Source organism: Artemia sp. Qi Xiang Cuo, chromosome 10 (genome assembly GCF_049724085.1).
Source record: "Artemia sp. Qi Xiang Cuo chromosome 10, ASM4972408v1, whole genome shotgun sequence".
NCBI lineage: Eukaryota > Metazoa > Arthropoda > Branchiopoda > Anostraca > Artemiidae > Artemia > Artemia sp. Qi Xiang Cuo.
The window spans coordinates 38,834,273-38,854,752 of NC_142803.1; the positions used below are offsets into that span (position 1 = coordinate 38,834,273).

The following is a 20,480-nucleotide window of genomic DNA, read 5'->3' on the forward strand; positions in this document are numbered from 1 at the left end:
AATTAAGTAAATTACACTACTTTGGACTACGCTAGGGGGGGGGGCGTGCCCCCCTCCCCTGGATCAGCCACGGTCGGATGAAGATCCCTCTTGTCCCCCCCCCAATAAAGTGTTGTAGCTACATCCCTGCTTGAGAGCTCCGATTCAACTTTGTAATTCCCAGTAATTTTAACATTACTGCTAATAAGGTAATTGTTAACATGAGAAGAATTATTATTACAAGTTAGTCATCTTTCGAGCTTAAATTATTACTACATGCCCATCTATGTATATATTTATAATTAGTCAAGAAAATGTGTCAAAAACGGTACTTTTTTTTTCTTTTTCATTTTAATTTTTCAATTGTATTTTTATTCCGCATTCAAAGAATTTTCATTCAAAATTTCCCAAGGAAATGCTACATTTTTGTCTGAATTACTACGGTGCAAAAAATTAGCAAAGCCAGTTCAATAGATCAGGCGTGTTTTTCGTCTATGAAAGCTTAGACATTAATAAGTTGATGAGTCCAAAGACAATCTATTCTTCAGAAATACTTTAATTGCTATTATCTATAGATTTAGGTGTTTTCTCCTGGAACATCGTCTAACCCTATTAAGAGTAATCCCTGAGGAAAATTACTTCGTCCCCCAGTCAAAGCTGAATATATTGTTGTTTAAATTTAATTTTCGATTTTTTTTTAATTCAGGCCCATGCTTAACCAACACATGATGTAACCACGACTTAATCTGAATAGGGTTCTAAACCCTATGCTTTCTAAAAGCCAGAATATAACTTGTACTTTACTGAAAAAAATTCAAATGAATTTACTGAAAAAAAAAATCTGCTTTGTCAGTTTAATATACATATGCTGATATTTATTCCTTAAAATCCTAACTAATTTTTGATTTCTTAAAGTTATAAAAGTGAAAACATTAAAAAGAATTTTTTTATTTGGGTTGTCTGGAAATCCGATTCCCTGTAGGAGCGTTTATCTTGGAGACTTACGTACTAAATAGGTACCATAAGGCTGGATACAGACATATAAAATGAAATAACACAGATAAAAAGGACAATCGATTTATTGAACTTATATATTTAGGTGCACAGCACCATGTCACTTCAATGACAATAATGGTGACCAAGATGAATGAGTGTAAGATTTCTATTTCAATGGACCCGCTTCAACTTTAAGAATAATATCGAAAAGCACTTCTGCCCCACTATCAAACGCAGTTCTTTCGTCCTGCACTGTAAGGACTGGCTCGCAATTGGCTCAAGTGGCCCAAGGATGCGAACCCTTTGCCCAATATTGCGTCTTAAATATTTTTTGATGATTTAGGCGTTCACATAGTTCTTATCGTATAAACTTCCTGCGAAAGTGACTGTACTTTTTTACTTTTGTGATTAAGAACTTTTCATTTTTTGCAACTAGATATAGCTGAATTATAGAAAATCGGAACTATCTTTGGAAGGAAGGAACTTTATTTTTGTATTTTAAATATATCGCATTTTGCTCATGGTACATATTACCCTTCCCAACAATTAATGACGTCCCGTCATTAGCAATTGCTCGCCTTTGGGGTTTTAAAATATTCGCCATTTATTAACTATTTCTTCTACATAATTATTTTATATTTATGTTATGGCTTAATAAGGAGTGCTCAAAATTTTCCCTATTACTTTTTTTATTTTATTCTACATCCCTATATAAAATTCATCTACCGGACTAAGACTATTCACTTTTATAGGTTAGCTACTATACTAAAGATTTTTTTTTTGTTTCGATTTTTTACAATGCTTTTTTTTTATTTTGGTGTCTGTATGGCATACTACATTCTATCTACACTACGTTAAATGAATAACATTATAATATCACACCTAATTCTACTGGAACATCTAGTGGTACATACATGAATGATTTATAACATACAATATTGGGTTTATCATATTCACTGGTACATTAAAATAATTTCAATTTTGGGATTGTATTATAAAAGTTATTAGAAAGTAACACATGTAGATTGACATCTATTCATCACCTTCGAGTCTTTAATGTACTCAATCCTTCTGTTGTAAATTATTGTCCTTCACTCTTTTTGTTTTGTTAAACATTTTGAAGCATTTACGTTATGGTTTCTTCATCAAACAGTTCGAGTCTGATTGTCTTCACACAACAAGTTTTTTCTAATAGTCAACTGGGAAATGATGCTTCCCACTACAGGTGTTGGCGTATTTCTTCTCAGCATATCATTTTTAGGATTTTTTTAGGCACATAGAGAATGTATTGTAGCGAAAAATTATTCATTTGTGCCTTTTATAAAATTGTTAGCTCATGGCTTGCGTCAATTAGCCTTTGCGGTAATTCCTAGGTTAATCTCTGGGTAATTGAAGTTTGGATTTGGAACGGGTTGTCATCAAACTCTAGTGATTCTTTTAAAATATTGTCTTTAACTTGAACTTCAAACATTTTCAAATATCATTTAACTTCAAATATCGTTAAATATCGTTTATCTTGTTCTGATCGATGGGGTTCTCAGAATTAAACTTCAAATTGTCTTTAACTTCAGCTTCAAATATCTTCAAATGTCTTTAAATATCATTTAACTTCAAATATCATTAAATATCGTTTATCTTGTTCTGATCGATGGGGTTCTCAGAATTAAACTTCAAATTGTGTTTAACTTCAGCTTCAAATATCTTCAAATGTCTTTAAATATCATTTAACTTCAATTATCGTTAAATATTGTTTATCTTGTTCTGATCGATGGGGTTCTCAGAATTAAACTTCAAATTGTCTTTAACTTCAGCTTCAAATGTCTTTAAATATCATTTAATTTCAAATATCGTTAAATATTGTTAATTTTTTTCTGATCGATGGGGCTCTTAGAATTAAACTTCAAATTGTCTTTAACTTCAGCTTCAAATATCTTCAAATGTCTTTAAATATCATTGAACTTCAAATATCGTTAAATACCATTTATCTTGTTCTGATCGATGGGGTTCTCAGCATTCATGTGATTATATAGTTCGTTAAGTCACTGGATACTGAGATTCAAATAAAGTGTTAACTGATACGTAATATGGTTCATAGTCGAAGAAACAACGATCGAAGGTAACTGTTGTTTTCGTAGAGGAAGCTGAGATGAAAATTGCCTGGAGTCTATGGTGAGTACTCTTTGGTGGTCGAGATGTGATAAAAATAGCCTGGAGTCTATGGTGAGTACTCTTCGTTGGTTGAGATGTGATGAAAATAGATACCACTGGGTTGTATCTGTACTGGGCAGCTCATTGTAATGCTTAATAACCAATATGTCCATTTACTTCCTGTAATAAAAATAGCGAGGGAGAATCACATGTTCTTTGAGGTAAGTACTTTTAGTACGAATAAGTCAAGCATTGATTGGGTTATAATAAAACAACATAGTTCCCATTGGGAACTTATACTTTCTAATATACGCTACTACATACACTTTATTTTAACTTATTTCAATACTTAGTTAATTTTATGTTAGATTTAAAATAATCATTTAAACAGAGTTTATGCTACATGTTTAATTTTTTAGGTCTAATTTTACAACAAATTTCATGCCTGCATTGTGCACGCACGTCCGTGCTGTTTATGAAACGCATGTTGTAGCGTCATAACCACAGGGTTTTACGTAAACGACACTACAATGAGGGAACAAGACATAACAAGGACGAATGGAGACCTCTATACCCACTCGTTTTCTAATTCCTTCCCTATTTCTTGGCTTAGACGTTCTCAGGGGGTGTCGGGTTTAACCTCTGCATTTCCGCTGTTTCCCTGTGTTCTTCTCTTGGTTTTCGCCTTATAGTCTCAGGATTTTTCCGTAGTTATAAGTCAACATTGGTACCTCATATTCGCCTTTTGAATAAGGTAATTAAATGCGGGATTTCCAAGCTTGCCCGCGTAGATTCCAGTTGATGCTTGGCAAAGAATATAAGCGTAATGAAGAACTGACATCAATATCTTTTTAGAAGGCTATTGTTTGAGCAAACCCTTCAGCACTAAATAAATAAATATGATATTAAAGTCTTATTAGAATCCGTTAAGCGAAAAACACCTTCCCATTAATAGGGAATTCCTTGTGGGTTTTACTTAGTCGCCATTGGACATACATAGGGTTTCAATCCATGTATCTTAACTGATCAAATGGTTTTAAAATTTTACATATTATTATTGAGATATAATTCCACATCCGCCGTGAAATTCTACATATAAACGTACCAATAGCCAACTGTAGGTACATATATTTCTCGAGTACGAAACATTATATTTTTCGAGTAAGAAACACAAGAATAAGCAAGCGTGCAGAACGTAATTACACTGGTATCCTATTTTATGTGTAGGCCTAAAATAATTATAGTCTGCACTAAGACAAAATATTTCATATAATTAGACGCTTCTGTACTGATAATTTCTTGTTTTGGATAATATCGATCTTAGTTAGGACATGGGTCGATTTTTCATAGAAAATCCGAGGGAGACCTGAGTCAGTATAGGTAAGATACAACGTGACAGACTTGCAAGAATATGTCACAAAAATTAGAGCACATTGTATTTCATAGATAAACCAATGAAATTTAAGAACATTTTTGTCACAGAACTATAGAACAGTGATCTCTCTGTTATTGTATACGTCATAGATATAAACTAATGAAATTAAATTTTTCGCCAAGGAGTGAAAGACATTAATGCCTCTGTTTCTGTTTGAAAGTAATGTTTAACACAGAGCTGTAGGACAGCATACGTCATAGATATAATATAATGAAATTAAAAGGCTTTTCTTTTTTTTTGCCTCGGAACTATAAGAGAGTAAGCTCTCTGTTTCTCTTTCAAAGCATTCTGATTCAAAAAACGAAACCTTAGCTCACTAAAGTTTCAATTCAACCTTTAAGTATTGCTTTATATGGCCCTAATTGGCGTACAAATACTTATTTCTTACACTTGAAGGGCTTATAATCATTCCTTTCTACGATCATGTACAAAAAAAAAATTACAAAAAACAATCATTGGCTTTGGGTTCCACCCCCGGCTTCCCACAACACGTAATCCAACTCCACATGTCGTTCTTAGTAGACCACCATCTTCCAAACTTTGGTTATAATATGTTCAAACCTTTCTATTATCCTATGAAAGGGCATAGAAATAACACTAAAAAAAATAAGCCATCTGAAATTTAATCAAATCCTTAGTAACATAGACTAATTTAGTCTAAGGTGCGCAAAGTATAGCAATCAATGATGCTTGTTGTAACAAAACATTGAAGGTATATTTAATTAAACTGAAGTACTAAGGTATTTCTTAAGTCTAGCTACAAAAATAAAACCTACATATGCTCATCCTCTCTCACTCTTAAATAAATAGAGCAACATAAAAAAAATTGAAATTTTCACATAAGCAGTTTTTAAGAACAATAGACTGACTTTTGACGACCTTTCTTAATTGTGTTGAATGGTATCTGTTTATAAAAAAAGCAATAAGTTAAGTCTGATATTTGCCATCATTACAAATAACCGATAAAATTAATAAGCGCAAATAACACGGATATTTATCCACTAGAGGACCTAACGTGTGCGAGGGGAGTCGACCCCAGCAATACAAATGACACTCCACCCAAAAAAAATACATTCATGTATTTTTAATTATTCTTTGTAAACAAGCATGAACACTGGCTTGTTTTACATCTACATGGCTCTAAAGCAGCCATGGTTCAAAATTCAAATTTGAATTTCTTGTGACTCATCTCGCGGAGCTAATTCAGAATTTGAATTTTTTCTAACACCATCATTCAGATGAAGGTCATCTGTGTAGGTAAAGGAGACCCTTTTAAGACCTATCCCTATGCCTCCATTTTCTGTGATCAACGGTCTCCTTCGCCAAATTTCTCGCCTTATGCAGAGTTCCAGTCACAGCTGGGTAACAACCCCCTTTTTTTTCTTCTTTTTTTTGCTTCCTTCGGCGACTTTTGCTAAGCTTCCTAGGATGTGTGATTATGCCGCTGCCGCCAATGTTCGTAGTACTAGCTACCGCCGGCACCACTTATTGGGGTGAATGTGCGAGGTCACCACTTTTAAAGCCAAAAAATCACGCAAAAATACTGCTATGCCACTTACTCGAATCACGCAAAAAAATTGCTATGCCACTTACTCGAATCTCGCAAAAAGATTGCTATGCCACTTACTCGAATGACGCAAAAAGATTGCTATGCCACTAACTCGAATGACGCAAAAAGATTGCTATGCCACTTACTCGAATGACGCAAATAGATTACTATGCCACTTACTCGAATGACGCAAAAATATTGCTATGCCACTTACTCGAATGACGCGAAAAGATTGCTATGCCACTTACTAGAAGGGGAGTATCCCTTGTTGGCCCTAATGTTAGTGAAATTCCTGCTCATACCCCAACAGTTCGGCAAATATCGGGTTTGGCACTACCCTATTTACAGTATACCCTGTCCCAGGGTATGGTAACGCGATCGAGTGGTCAAATGGCCACTTTCTAAAGCCAAATGTACCCGCCCTGGGTTACAGCTAGAAAATCTCTACTCTGTCCTTGGAGGTAATAACCCTCCCTGTCAATATAATAATGACGGTGCCTTGTAGCTCTATTCCTACCCTGCCTGGGTTACGGAAAATACTACACAGTTTGTAGAAAATACCTTACTTGTATTCTTCCAAAAGGGTCACAAATGTGATTAAAGAAACAAAAATAGGTCATTTATCTGAAAGGAAAAGAAACAGGGGTTGGAACCCCAACAGTAGCAGTGTTATCCTTGAATAAGTTTATAGCCTGTACCTGTAGTAAGGCTGAATTAGGAACCCATTTGCTACTATTATGCCTAAAATTCTTCTGTTTCTACCAACGTTTCATCGGTCCAGCTAGATTTTGTTTTTCTTTACGTATTATCTTTTATTTAATTCTTTCAATTCACGGTACAAATACTTTATTATTTAGTAATATACGGCACTACTACATTGCATTTATTACTAACATTAAAAAAACTACTAATTATACACTTGCTTCTACTTGTCAAAAACTGAATACTATTTTTTTTTTTTTTTTTTTTTTTTCTCATTTTACAATTCTTCATTGAGCCTTTTCTCCATTTTTTCTATTGTAACCAACTCTTTGAGAGGATACAAATTTATTTACAATAGCCAAAGTTAAAGCAAAGCTGCTCGAAGTTTTGCTAATTCGAGCGCCGTTAAAAGCGAAGTCCATTTACCTTCCTCCCTTGACAAAGCCATTTCTGTTTCAATATACAATTTTTATTTAGTCAACTCGACCCAGTTTTCCCAACTTCCACCAGAAAATAAAAATATAGTATATATGTATTGGGGGAGGCTATTATCTCCTATGAGATATCTAAAGGGTGTCCTTGTAGTAGCTTGGCGGCAATAGGCCTAATTACTTTACTTATATGTCTGTATCTCTAATTATTAAATTTAAATTACAAAGTTTTTATAGCTTAATTAGTTCGTAGTTTTCCTCCAATTTCCGCCTCGCGCCATTTGTAGCGATAGTACTTTTCTTGGATAACCCGAGAAAAAGAGGTCACGTTTACATGGCTGTACATTTCATTTTCACCCAATAATTGAGCCTGGCGCAGGCCTTGTTGGCACGATCTCCAGCGCTATAAGCGGCGCTATTGGAGAATTTTCCATCGCTACAAATATCAATTTTTTCTATTGCTACACTATTACCACATTATTTTTACATAAATTGCAATTTTGGCACATATAAATGATGTGCATTATTACACTAGTTCAGCAGTATGCCTTTGTTTTCCCCTTTGCTTTCATTTGAATGCTGATACCGGAATGATGACGATAGGATCTATCAACGGGTAACGTGTTACTGGTATCATAAGCAAGTTGGCCTGTTCAAGGTAAGCAATTCTGTTAAAAAAAAAACAGAATAAAAAGGGATTAAGATTCGCCTCAAAGGCTAAGCTTGCAAACTACACATGCCATTTGTGAGCGATATGTGTGACTGCGTTCCTGTGTGTCTAAACAAATATATAAGTCTAAAAAAATCTTGTCCCCCCCCCCCAAAAAAAAAAAAAAATTGAATAGATTTTGTTAAAACAACTAAGAAAAAAAAGAAGAAAAAAATGTCACTACGAACATTATTTTTCTAATAGAAAAAATCACAACTGACATATTTATTTGAGCCTCGTTTTAAAAATACCACAGGTGGTTTTTTTGCTATAAGTATATTTAATGTGATTTTAAGACATGAACAAAAAGTTGAAATAAAAATCTGTAAAAAGAAATTAAACAAAATCCCCCCCCCCCCCGCCTCCAAGGGGTATGGCGCCCTGTCATGTTCATTACGATACTATGTTCTTTTCTCGTTCAGAACTAGAAAAAAATATTTTTAATAGGGGTATGAATCCTGTCATATTCATACGTATTCCACTAATATTCATGTAAAGCATTCATTTCAATAATAACCCTTGAACCGAATACAAAACTTTAAGAATAATTAGTAGGGAGAGATGTTTTTTTTTAAATATTGATTATAGGTATGATGTGCAAACACTTAAAATTCAGTAAATGCTAATTTTAACCGTCCCCATGTTCAAAATAGCCTATGGACTGAATTCAATAGCTCAATAAAGGCTAGTATGTTGCTGCGATTTTAATACTACACGCACAATTCGCTAACTAAAGTGGACTGTAATATCATTTGATGAACCGAAACTGTATAAGAAACAGTCCCCATCCACTATGCATACAACAAAAAATTTATCACTTACCTCTTGTTTATCAAATTATTGGCTTGAAATTACACTATAGGCCCTGTTAAAGTAATAGTATTGTTATAGAAAAAATTTAATTCCAGGAATTCCTTTTCGCCTCGGAAGTTGTAATAACGCCAGATCTATAGGGCTCTTGTTGTGTCGATTGAATGTTTTCACCTAGGAATGCTGTTTCCGGAGAATTTTATTGCTCTTTTTGTGATACGGCTCTTGTTGTATCACTGGGGTGGCTTTTGTTGTAATACGCCTCTTGTTGTATCACCGGAGTAGGGCTGTCATGAGAGTCATTAATACAATACTACTTTTATGAGATCATATTTATCTGAAAGAAGTTTTAAAGTTCAAGTTGGCAAGGAATCATTTCATATTTCTCCACTAGAAAATTTAGGGGTACCCTTGGTGTCTGTATTTGGGCCGATGCTTGCTCTTCATTAATATATATGATCTTCCAAATTGCATGCCCTCGGAAGAAGACTTACCGATATTGTTTGCAGATTACACTGCAATTAGTTTGAAGGTGGGCAATGAGGAGGACCTAATGTTGTCCCTCGAAACTGTTGCTTTGAATGTACATTCTTGGTTTCTTGCAAATACCTAAAGGAGGCCCTAGACGGTCAATCATTTTCATCAAAAGCTTCCGTCAATCGATTGACTCAATGTTCGTTTAGGGAGCTGTTTGACGATTGAGTCAAGCGTTGACGGTTATTGATAGAAAGTTTGAATGACTGAATCGTTTTGATCAAAAGCAGTGTATTACATTAGCTTCGGGCAAGATTGAAGATTAATTAAAGCCGATTCAAGATTAATTACAGCATACGTCAATCGATAGATGAAAATTTTTGATCAAAATGATTGACCGTCTAGGGCCTCCTTAACCTAAAGAAGCAGGAATTTATTGTTTTTGGGAAAAGTTCGAGATGAGTTAGGCGTGTGTTATTTCGAACTATAATTATTGGAGTTCCCTCCATAAAAAGAGTGGATATATTTAGACATTTAGGTATTTATATAGATTCATCTTTGTCGTTTAAAGCATATATTAGTAAACACGTGGCGGTCCAGGAATCTCGGTTGTTTGCATAGATTAAAGTGTCTGTTTCCAAACCAAATCATGAGTAGGCTACTTTATATTTTTCATTAGTTTAATGCTTTTTTCAATATTTTCCGAGCGTTTGGGATGCTGATTTTCTCTTCACATTTACGAGGGCTCCAAATTGTTTAAAATAAATCAATAACAATCATTGGAACATTTTTAACACCCTAGGAAGATGGAAAATTTATCTAAAACTAAAACATCTTTTTTACTTCCTTATATTCACAATTTGCAACAAATTTTTAACCTTAATTTTGGCATATGGTTTAAAAAAATCAAGCCTAGAGATTATTATTTCCAAAGCATGACACTTCTTGTTGAAAGTAAGCATAGCCATTTATCAAGAGCTAGGAATAAATTTCCTTTTCCATTTGTTAAAAATAAGAGATCAAGACTCACTGACTCAGTTTAAGATATAAATTTCCCCAGATTGCCAAGAAATATAAGCTATTTTGTCTAGCAAGTGAATCATCATCACTATACTTTTAAATAGAAATTGCAAGAGATAGTCATTTTTGCCTAAAGTAGCGATGATTGAATGCATTATTGATTTATTTATATTTTGTTTTGTAAATTCCATCCCTATCTCCACAAGTCAATATTTTTTTCTTCTCTTTCTTTCCTCTTCCTTTCTTGCTTTCTTTTCCTTTGTACTCCGTGAAAGTACAAATGTTTTTAGGGGGGTGGGATTTATCATTTTTTTCGATGAAAATACCCCTCAAAACTGTATTTTTCAAAATCCAGCAGGGGGCTCTCTAGGATTCTAGGATTCTGTATTCCAACTTCTGTAGGTTAAGTATTAGCCGATTAGCATGAAACCAAGAATTTACATTCAAAGCAACAGTTTCGAGGGACCATTGGAGGTCCTCCTCACTACCTGCCTTCAAATTAATTGCTGTGTATTCTGCAAACAATATCAGTAATTATTCTAATAAATTTATGTTTGCCTTTTTTGGATAAATTTATGTGTAGCGTTTTTAGTGAATAAAGTCGTCAAGACTCGTGACCATTTTTCTCAAACTCAAAATTATGATATTTTAGATACTTTTTTTTATTTGAGTTATAAGATATTATTTATCTATATTAATTTTTGTTATTTTTAATTCATAATATGTGGAAAAACGGTTGAAAAACTGATGTGCCAGGTTCTTCTGCTTTTGGTTGCTTTTTATCCACTATTTCCTTCTTTTTTTAAAATAAATATATTAAGTTCCTTTGCTTCTGAAATTGCATTCCTTTATATTTAACATATTCCCATTACCTGACTCCCTCTCTATAATCATGTTGTCATGGTAGCAGGCTTAGTTTAAAACAAATTTATCACTGATTCTTGACAGAAGGATAATATACTTATTGCTCATATAAAAAAAAGAAAAACGCACGCAATATAAGGAAACGAAAATTAAATTAGGGTATGTATATTTTTTCAACTTTAATTGCCACAATGGCAATTGTGTCGCAGTCTTCTTCTAAATCATTAAAAAAAAATAATCCTTTTGACTGCTGAAGGAGTTGAGCCTTTTCTTTCAACTGTATTAAGATAAAATCTTCTCTGCAGTGGTTAAAAGTCATTATTAGTTATCAATCCTTATATCTTTTGTATTTTAGGACTCTCCTGACTAAAATATGTGTTGTTTCCAAGTTTCGATGATAGTATTATACTTCTCATAAGTTGCAGTAACTCTCTTCCAAAGATCTTTCATGGACTTGCCACAAATTCCGAAAACGGCTGATCTCATCACAGTTTATGAGGATTCTCTCATTAAAAGCGGTAAGTTGTACGGTTAAGTTTTCTGTTAATAAATAAAAGAAAAGCTATAGCTTTATGTTTAATATTCAGGAAAAGGGGCCTGTACAAGAATCATCTTAGTTATAGATCATATGAAAACATAAGGAATATAAAGAAAGTGGAGAAAACATTAAAATATGAACTAAGGAAGTGTGAAGTGCAGGACATGTCATCCTAAAAGACATAGTTATCATATTTTCGACCATGCTGAACAAAATGGATATCTCAAAATTTTTATCAGGTGACTTTGGGAAAAGAATGAGCGTAGGAGGGGGCCTAGTTGCCCACCAAATTTTTTGGTCACTTAAAAGGGGCACTAGAACTTTTAATTTCCGTTCCAATGAGCCCTCCTACGATATTCTAGGACCACTGGGTCAATACGATCACCCCTGGGAAAAAAAACAAATAAACACGCATCCGTGATATTTGTTCTGGCAAAAAATGGAAAATTCCACATGTTTCTAGATAGGAGCTTGAAACCTCTACAGTAGGGTTCTCTGATACGCTGAATATGATGGTGTGATTTTCATTAAGGTTCTATATATTTTAGGGTGTCTTTCCCCCTTTTTTCGAAAATCAGCCAAATTTTCTGAGGCAAGTAACTTTTGATGAGTAAAATTAAACTTGATGAAACTTATTTATTTAAACTCAGCATTAAAATCTTATTCTTTTAATGTATCTATTGGTATCAAAATTCTATTTTTTAGAGTTTTGGTTACTATTGAGCCGGGTCGCTCCCTATTTACAGTTCGTTACCACGAACTGCTTGATAAGTATCTACATCTATAAATATCTATCTAAGGACGTTATATGCCCACTGGGCATAATTTACAACCCCTTACCATAGAGCTGTAGGGGGAGGGGCTGTCTTCCTCACAGATATAAATTCCGAAACCTTCAAACACGATGAATAAAATTGTTATCTCTAAATTTTGATTGGAGGTGTTAAGTGAAATGATGAGCGTGGAGGGGGGCTTGTCGCTCTCAAATCACTTTGACTCTTTAAAAGGACATTATGACTTCAAGTTTCAAATCAAATAAACCCCATCTAAAGTTTATACGACCGCCCATTACATAAAAATCTTACATACCCTCATGGTATAACTTACAATCTTATCCTCAGGCGCTGAGGGGTTCTGTCACTCCTAGAGACATTATTATTTGTTTTTTTACTATTTTGAACAAAACTGTTATCTCATAATTTCCATCAAATAAGTTTAATGAAAAGAGGTTTTTTTTTGGGAGGAGGAGGGGGGGGTCTAAATGCCTTCCATCCCTTTTGACGCTTCAAAAGAAACTAGAACTTCCGATTTTCAACCAACTGAGCCTCTTTTAAAGTTAAACAACAATCCCTTCCATAAAAACTTTAAATGCCCTGTGGCATAAGTTACAACACTCGTCCCTTGGCTCTGGTGGTTTGTTTCAGCCCCAAAAGCCTTATTATACGATCTGTGGAATATTTTGCGTAAAATGACTGTCTCAAAATGTTTTATTCGATGTATTTCGGCAAAAGACGGTGTGTTGAGAGGAGGGGGATGGCAACTGCCTTCTGATCACTTTGGCTCTTAAAAATGCCATTAGAAATTCAGATTGCCAATCCAGTGAGTCCCCTCCGACGTATATACAACCACCCTTTCTATAAAAATATTATATGCCCCCGGGGCATAACTTACAACCCTATCCCTGAGAGCTTTGGGGGTGTCTTCCTCAAAGACAATTTTCAGGCTCTTTAACTACAATAAAAAAAAATTGTTATTTCAAAATTTTTACAGGATGTCTTTTGGGGAATGATGAGCGTGGGGGGGGGGGGGTGCTGGCTGCTCTCAAATCCCTTTTTACTCTTAAAAAGGGCACATAACTTTCAATTTTGAATCAAATGAGCCCCCTCTGAAGTTTATGCGACCACTAGTTCCATAAAAACCTTATATAACCCACGGCCATGATTTACAACCCTATTCCCAGGGCACTGGGGGGTTGTGTCACCCCTAGATTCAGTGTTTTAGTTTTTTGGACTAGTTTGAACAAAATTGCTGTCCAAAATTTTAACCAGATTCGTTTGGTGAAGAGGGTTAGTTGGGGGGGGGGGGGCGATCTGCCCTCTATCACTTTTGACTATTAAAAGGGAAATAAAACTTCAAATTTTTAACCAAATGAGCCTCCTCTAAAGTTTATACAACTTTCCCTTCGATAAAAACCTTAAAGACCCCGTGGGCATAACTTACAACCCTTGCCCCCTGGCTTTGGGGTTTGTTTCAACCACAAAAGTGTTGTTATATGATATTTAGACTATTTTGAATGACTATCTCAGAATTTCTATTAGATGCATTTCAGGACTATACGATGTGTGTGTGTAGCTTCCCTCCGATCACTTTGAACCCTTTCCGTGTCCAATGAACCCTTTCCAAAGTTTATATGACCACGCTTTCTTTAAAAACCTTATTTGTCCTCTGGGCATAACTTACAACCCTTGCCCTGACGGCTGGGGGATTTGTTATCCTCAAAGACATAATGTCCAAACTTTTTAAATACGTATAAAAAAATGGCTACCTTAAAATTTTTGATTGGAAGTGTTTGGGGAGATGATGGGCGTGGGGAAGGGGGTTTTTGCCCTCTGATCACTTTCGACTACTAAAAGGTCACCAGTCCTCTCAATTTCCAATCGAATGAGCCCTTTTTGAAGTTTCCATGACAGTGCTTTCTTCAAAAACCATATATGCCCCACGGGCGTTACTTACAACCCCTCGTCTTGAGGGCTATGGGGTGGGATGGGGGGGGGTGTCATTCTCAAAGACATAATTTCCAGACTTTTGAACTTCGTTGAACAAAATGGCTATTTCGCTTTTTAAAAAGAAGATTTTAAAACCGATTTGATAAAAAAAAATTGCATATACATCTGATTTAATGTATAAATATAATGTCTGTATATTTACATTTTTACACGTAACTAAAAGGGAAAAGCTGTCAGATTTGTTTAGTAATGTTTACTGTAAAATTTTCCTATGTCTGTTTAATTTAATTTTTTTTTTTTTTTTAGAAGTTGAAGATGCTTTACCAGGTGACAGCGAGAAGTCCTTTCATTTTCCAAACAATCATTTTTCACCAAAACATGAATATGTTTCTTTGCTTAATTTAGCTAGCATTTCAGGAACATGTAAATTTGAATACGACACCCAGGAATCCAAATATTCTAACAATGAAGGTACATCTGAAATATTGGGTTTTTGTTCATTGATTGGTTTTGGATAATATTTTCTTAGACAAAAATAGGACAATGGGTCTTAATATTAAGTTGGAACTTTTTTTTTTCCAAGGTGCAGGCGTTTGCCAATCCGTTTTTGTAGTTTTTCAAGAACGTTTTCCAATTCTCAGGTGAAAGTGATTTAATAGGTTTTATTATTTTCAATAAGCTTGATAATAACCCTCGAAAGTACATGACAATATAGATTATACAATTCATATTTATAGTGTATATACTTCTTTATAAATTAAGACATAAATCCGTCTATTATTTTGATTTCAAGTTGAATTTGAAACAAGTAGGAAATTGACTTTTTTGATCTAAACTGCCTAGAAGCTAGATTGAATTGCCTATCTAGCTAGAAGAAAATAATAAGTCCGATTGGATTAAAAAGAAACGGCAAAACTAACGTTTTCCTCAGTTCGTACAAATAATAGTTCAAATAAGGGATAAATCTTTTTATATAGACAGTGAAAAACAATGAAAAAAATACTGGATATTTGCTGACGACGGTGCCACTGAATGTGTGACTGAAATATCTGGAATTTTTAAAAACTCTGTTAAATTTTAAAACATATTGAAAGATATATTTTTTTGTTTTCGGTTTTTTGAGTTCTGATTTATTGTTTTATTCGTTTTTTTTTGTTCTTTTTATTCTGTAGACTTTTTAATTTTAGGTTACTTTTCACCACACGTATCTGGCCTACACTTACAGGGAAATACGTCACTACTTGTTTCAATGAATCCCTCTTTGAGTGGTTTCTCAAATGGTTGTGCGTCTGAATCGGAAGGAAAAAGCCTAGCAAATCAGACAACAGGTTTGATAAGTTGCCTGCAAATTAAAAATTATAGAAAATTGGAAGGATATCAAAGAACTCATAAAGAGAAAAAGATGTATAGATGTGAGGATTGTGACAAGATATTTGCTCGAATGAATTATTTGAACCGGCACCAAAGACAGCATACGGGTGAGAAACCGTTTAAGTGTAATGATTGTGATAAAACCTTTTTTGTTGCACTATATTTAAACAACCACCGAAGAACGCATACGGGTGAGAAACCGTTTAAGTGCGATGTATGTGACAAGATGTTTTCTCAAGCTCAAAATTTGAACACACATCAAAGAATTCATGCAGGTGAAAAACCGTTTAAATGTGATGTATGTGACAAGACGTTTTCTCAAGCAGGAAATTTGAACAAACATCAAAAAATTCATACGGGTGAGAAACCATGTAAGTGTGATGTATGTGACAAGACGTTTTCTCGAATGCAGGATTTAAACAAGCATCAAAGAGTACATACGGGTGAGAAACCGTTTAGGTGTGATGTATGTGACCGAACCTTTTCTCAAGCAGGAAATTTGAAAAATCATCAAAGAACGCATACGGGTGAGAAACCCTTTAAGTGTGATATATGTGACAAGACCTTTTCTTGGGCACAAACTTTAAACACCCATCAAAGAATGCATACGGGTGAGAAACCGTTTAAGTGTAATGTGTGTGACAAAACCTTTTCTGATTCATCATATTTGAACAGACATCAAAGAATTCATACGGGTGAGAAACCGTTTAGGTGTGATGTATGTGACAAGACCTTTTCCCAAGCAGGAAGTTTTTACCAGCACCAAAGAGTACATACGGGAGAAAAACCGTTTAATTGTGATGTTTGTGGCAAGACCTTTTCCTGGGCAGCAGATTTGAACAGACATAAAAGACTGCATACAGATTAAAAACATATCATATGTGATGTGTGTAAAAAAACTTTTCTAATTTTAGCAATTTTCACAGGTATCAGAAAGTGCATACAGGAGTTTCAAAAGATTGTTTTAAGACAAGCTGGAATTATTTTTTTTCTGTTTTTTATGTGTTTAGTTTGTTTAGCAATTTCATCATCATCCTGTGGAAAGTAGTGATATATATTTTTCTTCATTGTAACAATTGTGATGAATAAAAGAAATTCTTTCCTGCATCAAGATTTTTTTATGAGCTCCAAAGATTTCATACAGCTGAAAAACGATTTCAAAGATAATTTATTCAATAAGTGCTTGACTGGACTATTTGAAGGCGCACAAAGACTGCATACAGGTGTCACACCATGTAAATGTGATTTGTGCAAAAGTGTATTTTCATTTAAGTCAGCTCTGAATTAGCGTCTAACAACCTATTCTAGAAAAAGTCTCTCAGTTTATAGCCTGCAACAAGACCATTGGAATAATAGTGATTTTTCTTTAAAGAAGAAAATTTGATGAAGAATTAAAGCTGTTCACGTTGGCTAAATCTCATATTTAAAGTAGTACTTTCGATATTTACCTAGTTTTCTGGTTATTCCATTTTTTTGCAAGTGAAGCTAGTGTTTTCATCCATTGTCTAATTTTGAAACACACAAGCCGAAAAAGGCAAATCCTTATCTTCCGAAAAAAATTCCTCTTAAATTGATAATCTAAAAAGATCTAAAATGTGATAATCTAAAATGTGTCAATCTAAATGACGGGGCAGTCCCCCCCTTATAGTATTAATGGCTACAAGCGGATAATACCCCTGCCGTACAAGCGGACAGTACCCCCACAATAGTCTATCATTCCGGCGGGTGCCCTATCCTTTTTGCACATAGGTTCCTCAGAATTTTGTTTATTTCAAGAATTATACCTTATGTAATATTGCGTAATCATTCATGTTGTCGGTGAAATAATGTAGTGAAGACAAGCGGTGCCCTGTCCCACCATTCCGGCGGGTGCCCAATCCTTTTTGCACATAGGTTTTTCCCCTGGATCCATGTAATCTATTCGAGCGCACTGTACCCCCCCCCCCCCCTGAATCCATGCAATCTATTCAATCGGACAGTAATCCAAATTATTGTATACAGTTTAAGCGCACATGTATCCAATCATTACAAGCGCAGTCATATTGGAGTTATCAATCCCTTATGTCATCTCCCTTAACGAGCGAGATACTCTACAAGATATATAATTTTTTCTCATCAAATGAAATGCTATTGCTTTAACACTACATATATGAATCCGTTTCAGGCGCCTTGGTGTAGGTGTTATAAGAGAAAGACCACTCACATTTTTCTTTGCGTGATGTTTAACAATTCTTGAATATAAGGAAAGGGCCATCCCTGTGCGGCTTTTTCGTCCGTCCCTGTGGCCGTCCCCTGGTGACGCTTATAATAAGGGTTACCATATGAGGATCTTATTGCAAACATTGACATACATCGTCCTATGAAAACAGCCATTTAAATTAACTATTGATAAAACAAAGTGTCGACATAAACAGTGCTAAGAAGAATATTATTGCATATCTAAGTCATAACACTTTGAGAAAATAAGTAAATACTTCATACTTTGACTGTAAATAGCATAAATCAAGATGCTTCCTACAGTTTTCGATATTAAATCGATAAGACCTTGAGTGACATGTTAAAAATTAATTTTTAATTGTTAGACCACATGAAAAAACATTGGGTTGGAAAACAAAATACATACAAAAAAGGTTCCAGGCAAATAATTTGGGCCAAAATACCAGGCCCATGGGTCACTTCCCTAGAAAACACTCAAAAATGAGTATAAAGTTATCAGTGCAAAAAAAGAAAAAAACAGCGAAATTAAACCCTCTCAGCAATAAAAAATAAGGGCAAACTAAAGCTTTTTTTTTAAGAGTTGGATAGATCCTTGGAGACATTAAAATACGAGGCGGGACTAACAGAAGTATGTAAGGTTCGAATGACGACATTTCTAAGCTCGAGTTAATCTATTCCCCCTAAAACGGAAAAAACTTATGCTATTACTAGAACTTGTCCTAATGTGCCTATTTATTGACGTTTTTCTTTGCGTGGTCTTTAAAAATTCTTGAAAATAAGGAAAGGGTCATCCCTTTGCGGCTTTTTCATCCGTCCCCTTGGCTGTTGTGAGCAAAATGAATGAACTTTTGGAGGTTCTGCGAGTTCAGGGAGAAAGAATAGGTTTAAAAATTAATGTTAAAAAAGTCACTTAGGCTAGGAATAAGTGAAGATGAAATGGTGACGTTAAGTGATTGATTAGCTAGACAGCTTCACTTACCGTGGTAGTATTATTTTTAAGGACGGTGGAAGCAGTGAAGATATTAAAAATAGAATTGCAGAGGCTAAGGGTATTTTTTTAACAGTTAAAAAAAAGTTTGGAAGAATAGGAAGATAAGCCTGCAAATAAGATTAAGACTTTGAAAGCTACAGTGATGACAGTGTTCAGATATGGCTCTGAAGCATGGGTGCTCCGAAAAGCGGATGAAGATTTGCTAGATGTATTCCAGAGAAATGGCCTGTGGATTGCTCTGAGTACCAGAACAATCAGGTACCCTAGTTAATGTTTTTTATTCAATACGTTATCCTTAACTTACACTTAACCAGCAACTCGTTCTATGCTATCTTTTCTCTGTTAAGCTGTAAAATATGAACACTGTTATGCTGTAAAATACCGTATTAAGTTTTATGTTTTTATATTCAATACGTTATCCTTAACTTACACTTAACCAGCAACTCGTTCTATGCTAATCTTTTCTCTGTGCAGGTATGATGAACAAAATATATCTACCAAAGCAGGAGTAGTTATGGTGGGTTCAAATGGAAATATCTGATCGTAGTACATGTAAGACAGGAATAAAATTAATTTAGTTCAGCTGCTAAACTTTGGGAGGCTGCATTTTGTATTTTATGTTTTGGGAACTAATGCAGAAAACATCGATTGATTGGTATCTTTTTACTCTTAGTTGTCTTTTTTACAGCTTAACCTGACTGTTAATCTGTAAAATATTAAGTTTTATGTTTTTGTATTCAATACGTTAGCCTTAACTTACACTTAACCGGCAACTCGTTCTATGTTAATAAATTTCGTCAAATGTTTCCGGTTTTCTTTTGCTCTATAAGAAGTAGATTTTAAAAACGATTTGTGAAAACACTTGCATATATATCTGATTTAATGTATACATGTAATGTCTGTATATGTACATTTTTACACGTAACTAAAAAGAAAAAGCTATCAGATTCGTTTAGTAACATTTATTGTAAAAATTTTCTATGTCTGCTTAATTTAAATTTCGTTTTAGAAGTTGAAGATGCTTTACCAGTTGACAGCGAGAAGCCGTTTCATTTTCCAAACCATCATTTGTCACCGAAGCGGGGAGAGGTTCCTTTGCTTAATTTACCTAGCATTTCAGGATTATGTAAATTTGAATACGGCACCCAGGAATTCAAATGTTCTAACAATGAAGGTACATCTGAAATATTGTGTTTTTGTTGATTGATTGGTATTGGATAATATTTTAGTCGACAATTATAGGAAAATGGGTCTTAATATTAAGTTGGAACTTTTGTTTTATTTTATTCCAATGTGCAGGTGTTTGCCAAACCGTTTTTGTAGTTTTCTAAGAATATTTTTTAATTTTCACTTGGAAGTGGTTTGATAGGTTTTATTATTTTTCAATAAGCTTGATAAGAAGCCTTAAAAGCATATGACATTATAGATAATACAATTCATATTTATAGTGTATACATTTCTTTTTAAACTAAGAGATAAATCTGTCTATTATCTTGATTTCAGCTGTCATGATGAGCTGT

At 34.4% G+C, this 20,480-nt stretch overlaps 1 protein-coding gene across 4 annotated transcripts in view; it reads left to right on the forward strand.

Moving 5' to 3' along the window:
• Window positions 1-18,479, forward strand: part of LOC148947741 (uncharacterized) — a 31,655-nt gene extending 13,176 nt beyond the window's left edge. For 3 of the 4 annotated variants that reach the window (XM_089095402.1, XM_089095401.1, XM_089095403.1), the window contains exons 2-4: window positions 11,473-11,635; window positions 14,688-14,852; window positions 15,554-18,479. In XM_089095402.1, the coding sequence (XP_088951528.1) occupies window positions 11,566-11,635; window positions 14,688-14,852; window positions 15,554-16,620 (1,302 nt within the window). In that variant the 5' untranslated portion in view covers window positions 11,473-11,565 and the 3' untranslated portion in view covers window positions 16,621-18,479. The remainder of the gene's footprint in view (window positions 1-11,472; window positions 11,636-14,687; window positions 14,853-15,553) is intronic. The other variant, XM_089095404.1, reaches the window with a different exon arrangement.
• Window positions 18,480-20,480: the final 2,001 nt, after the last annotated feature.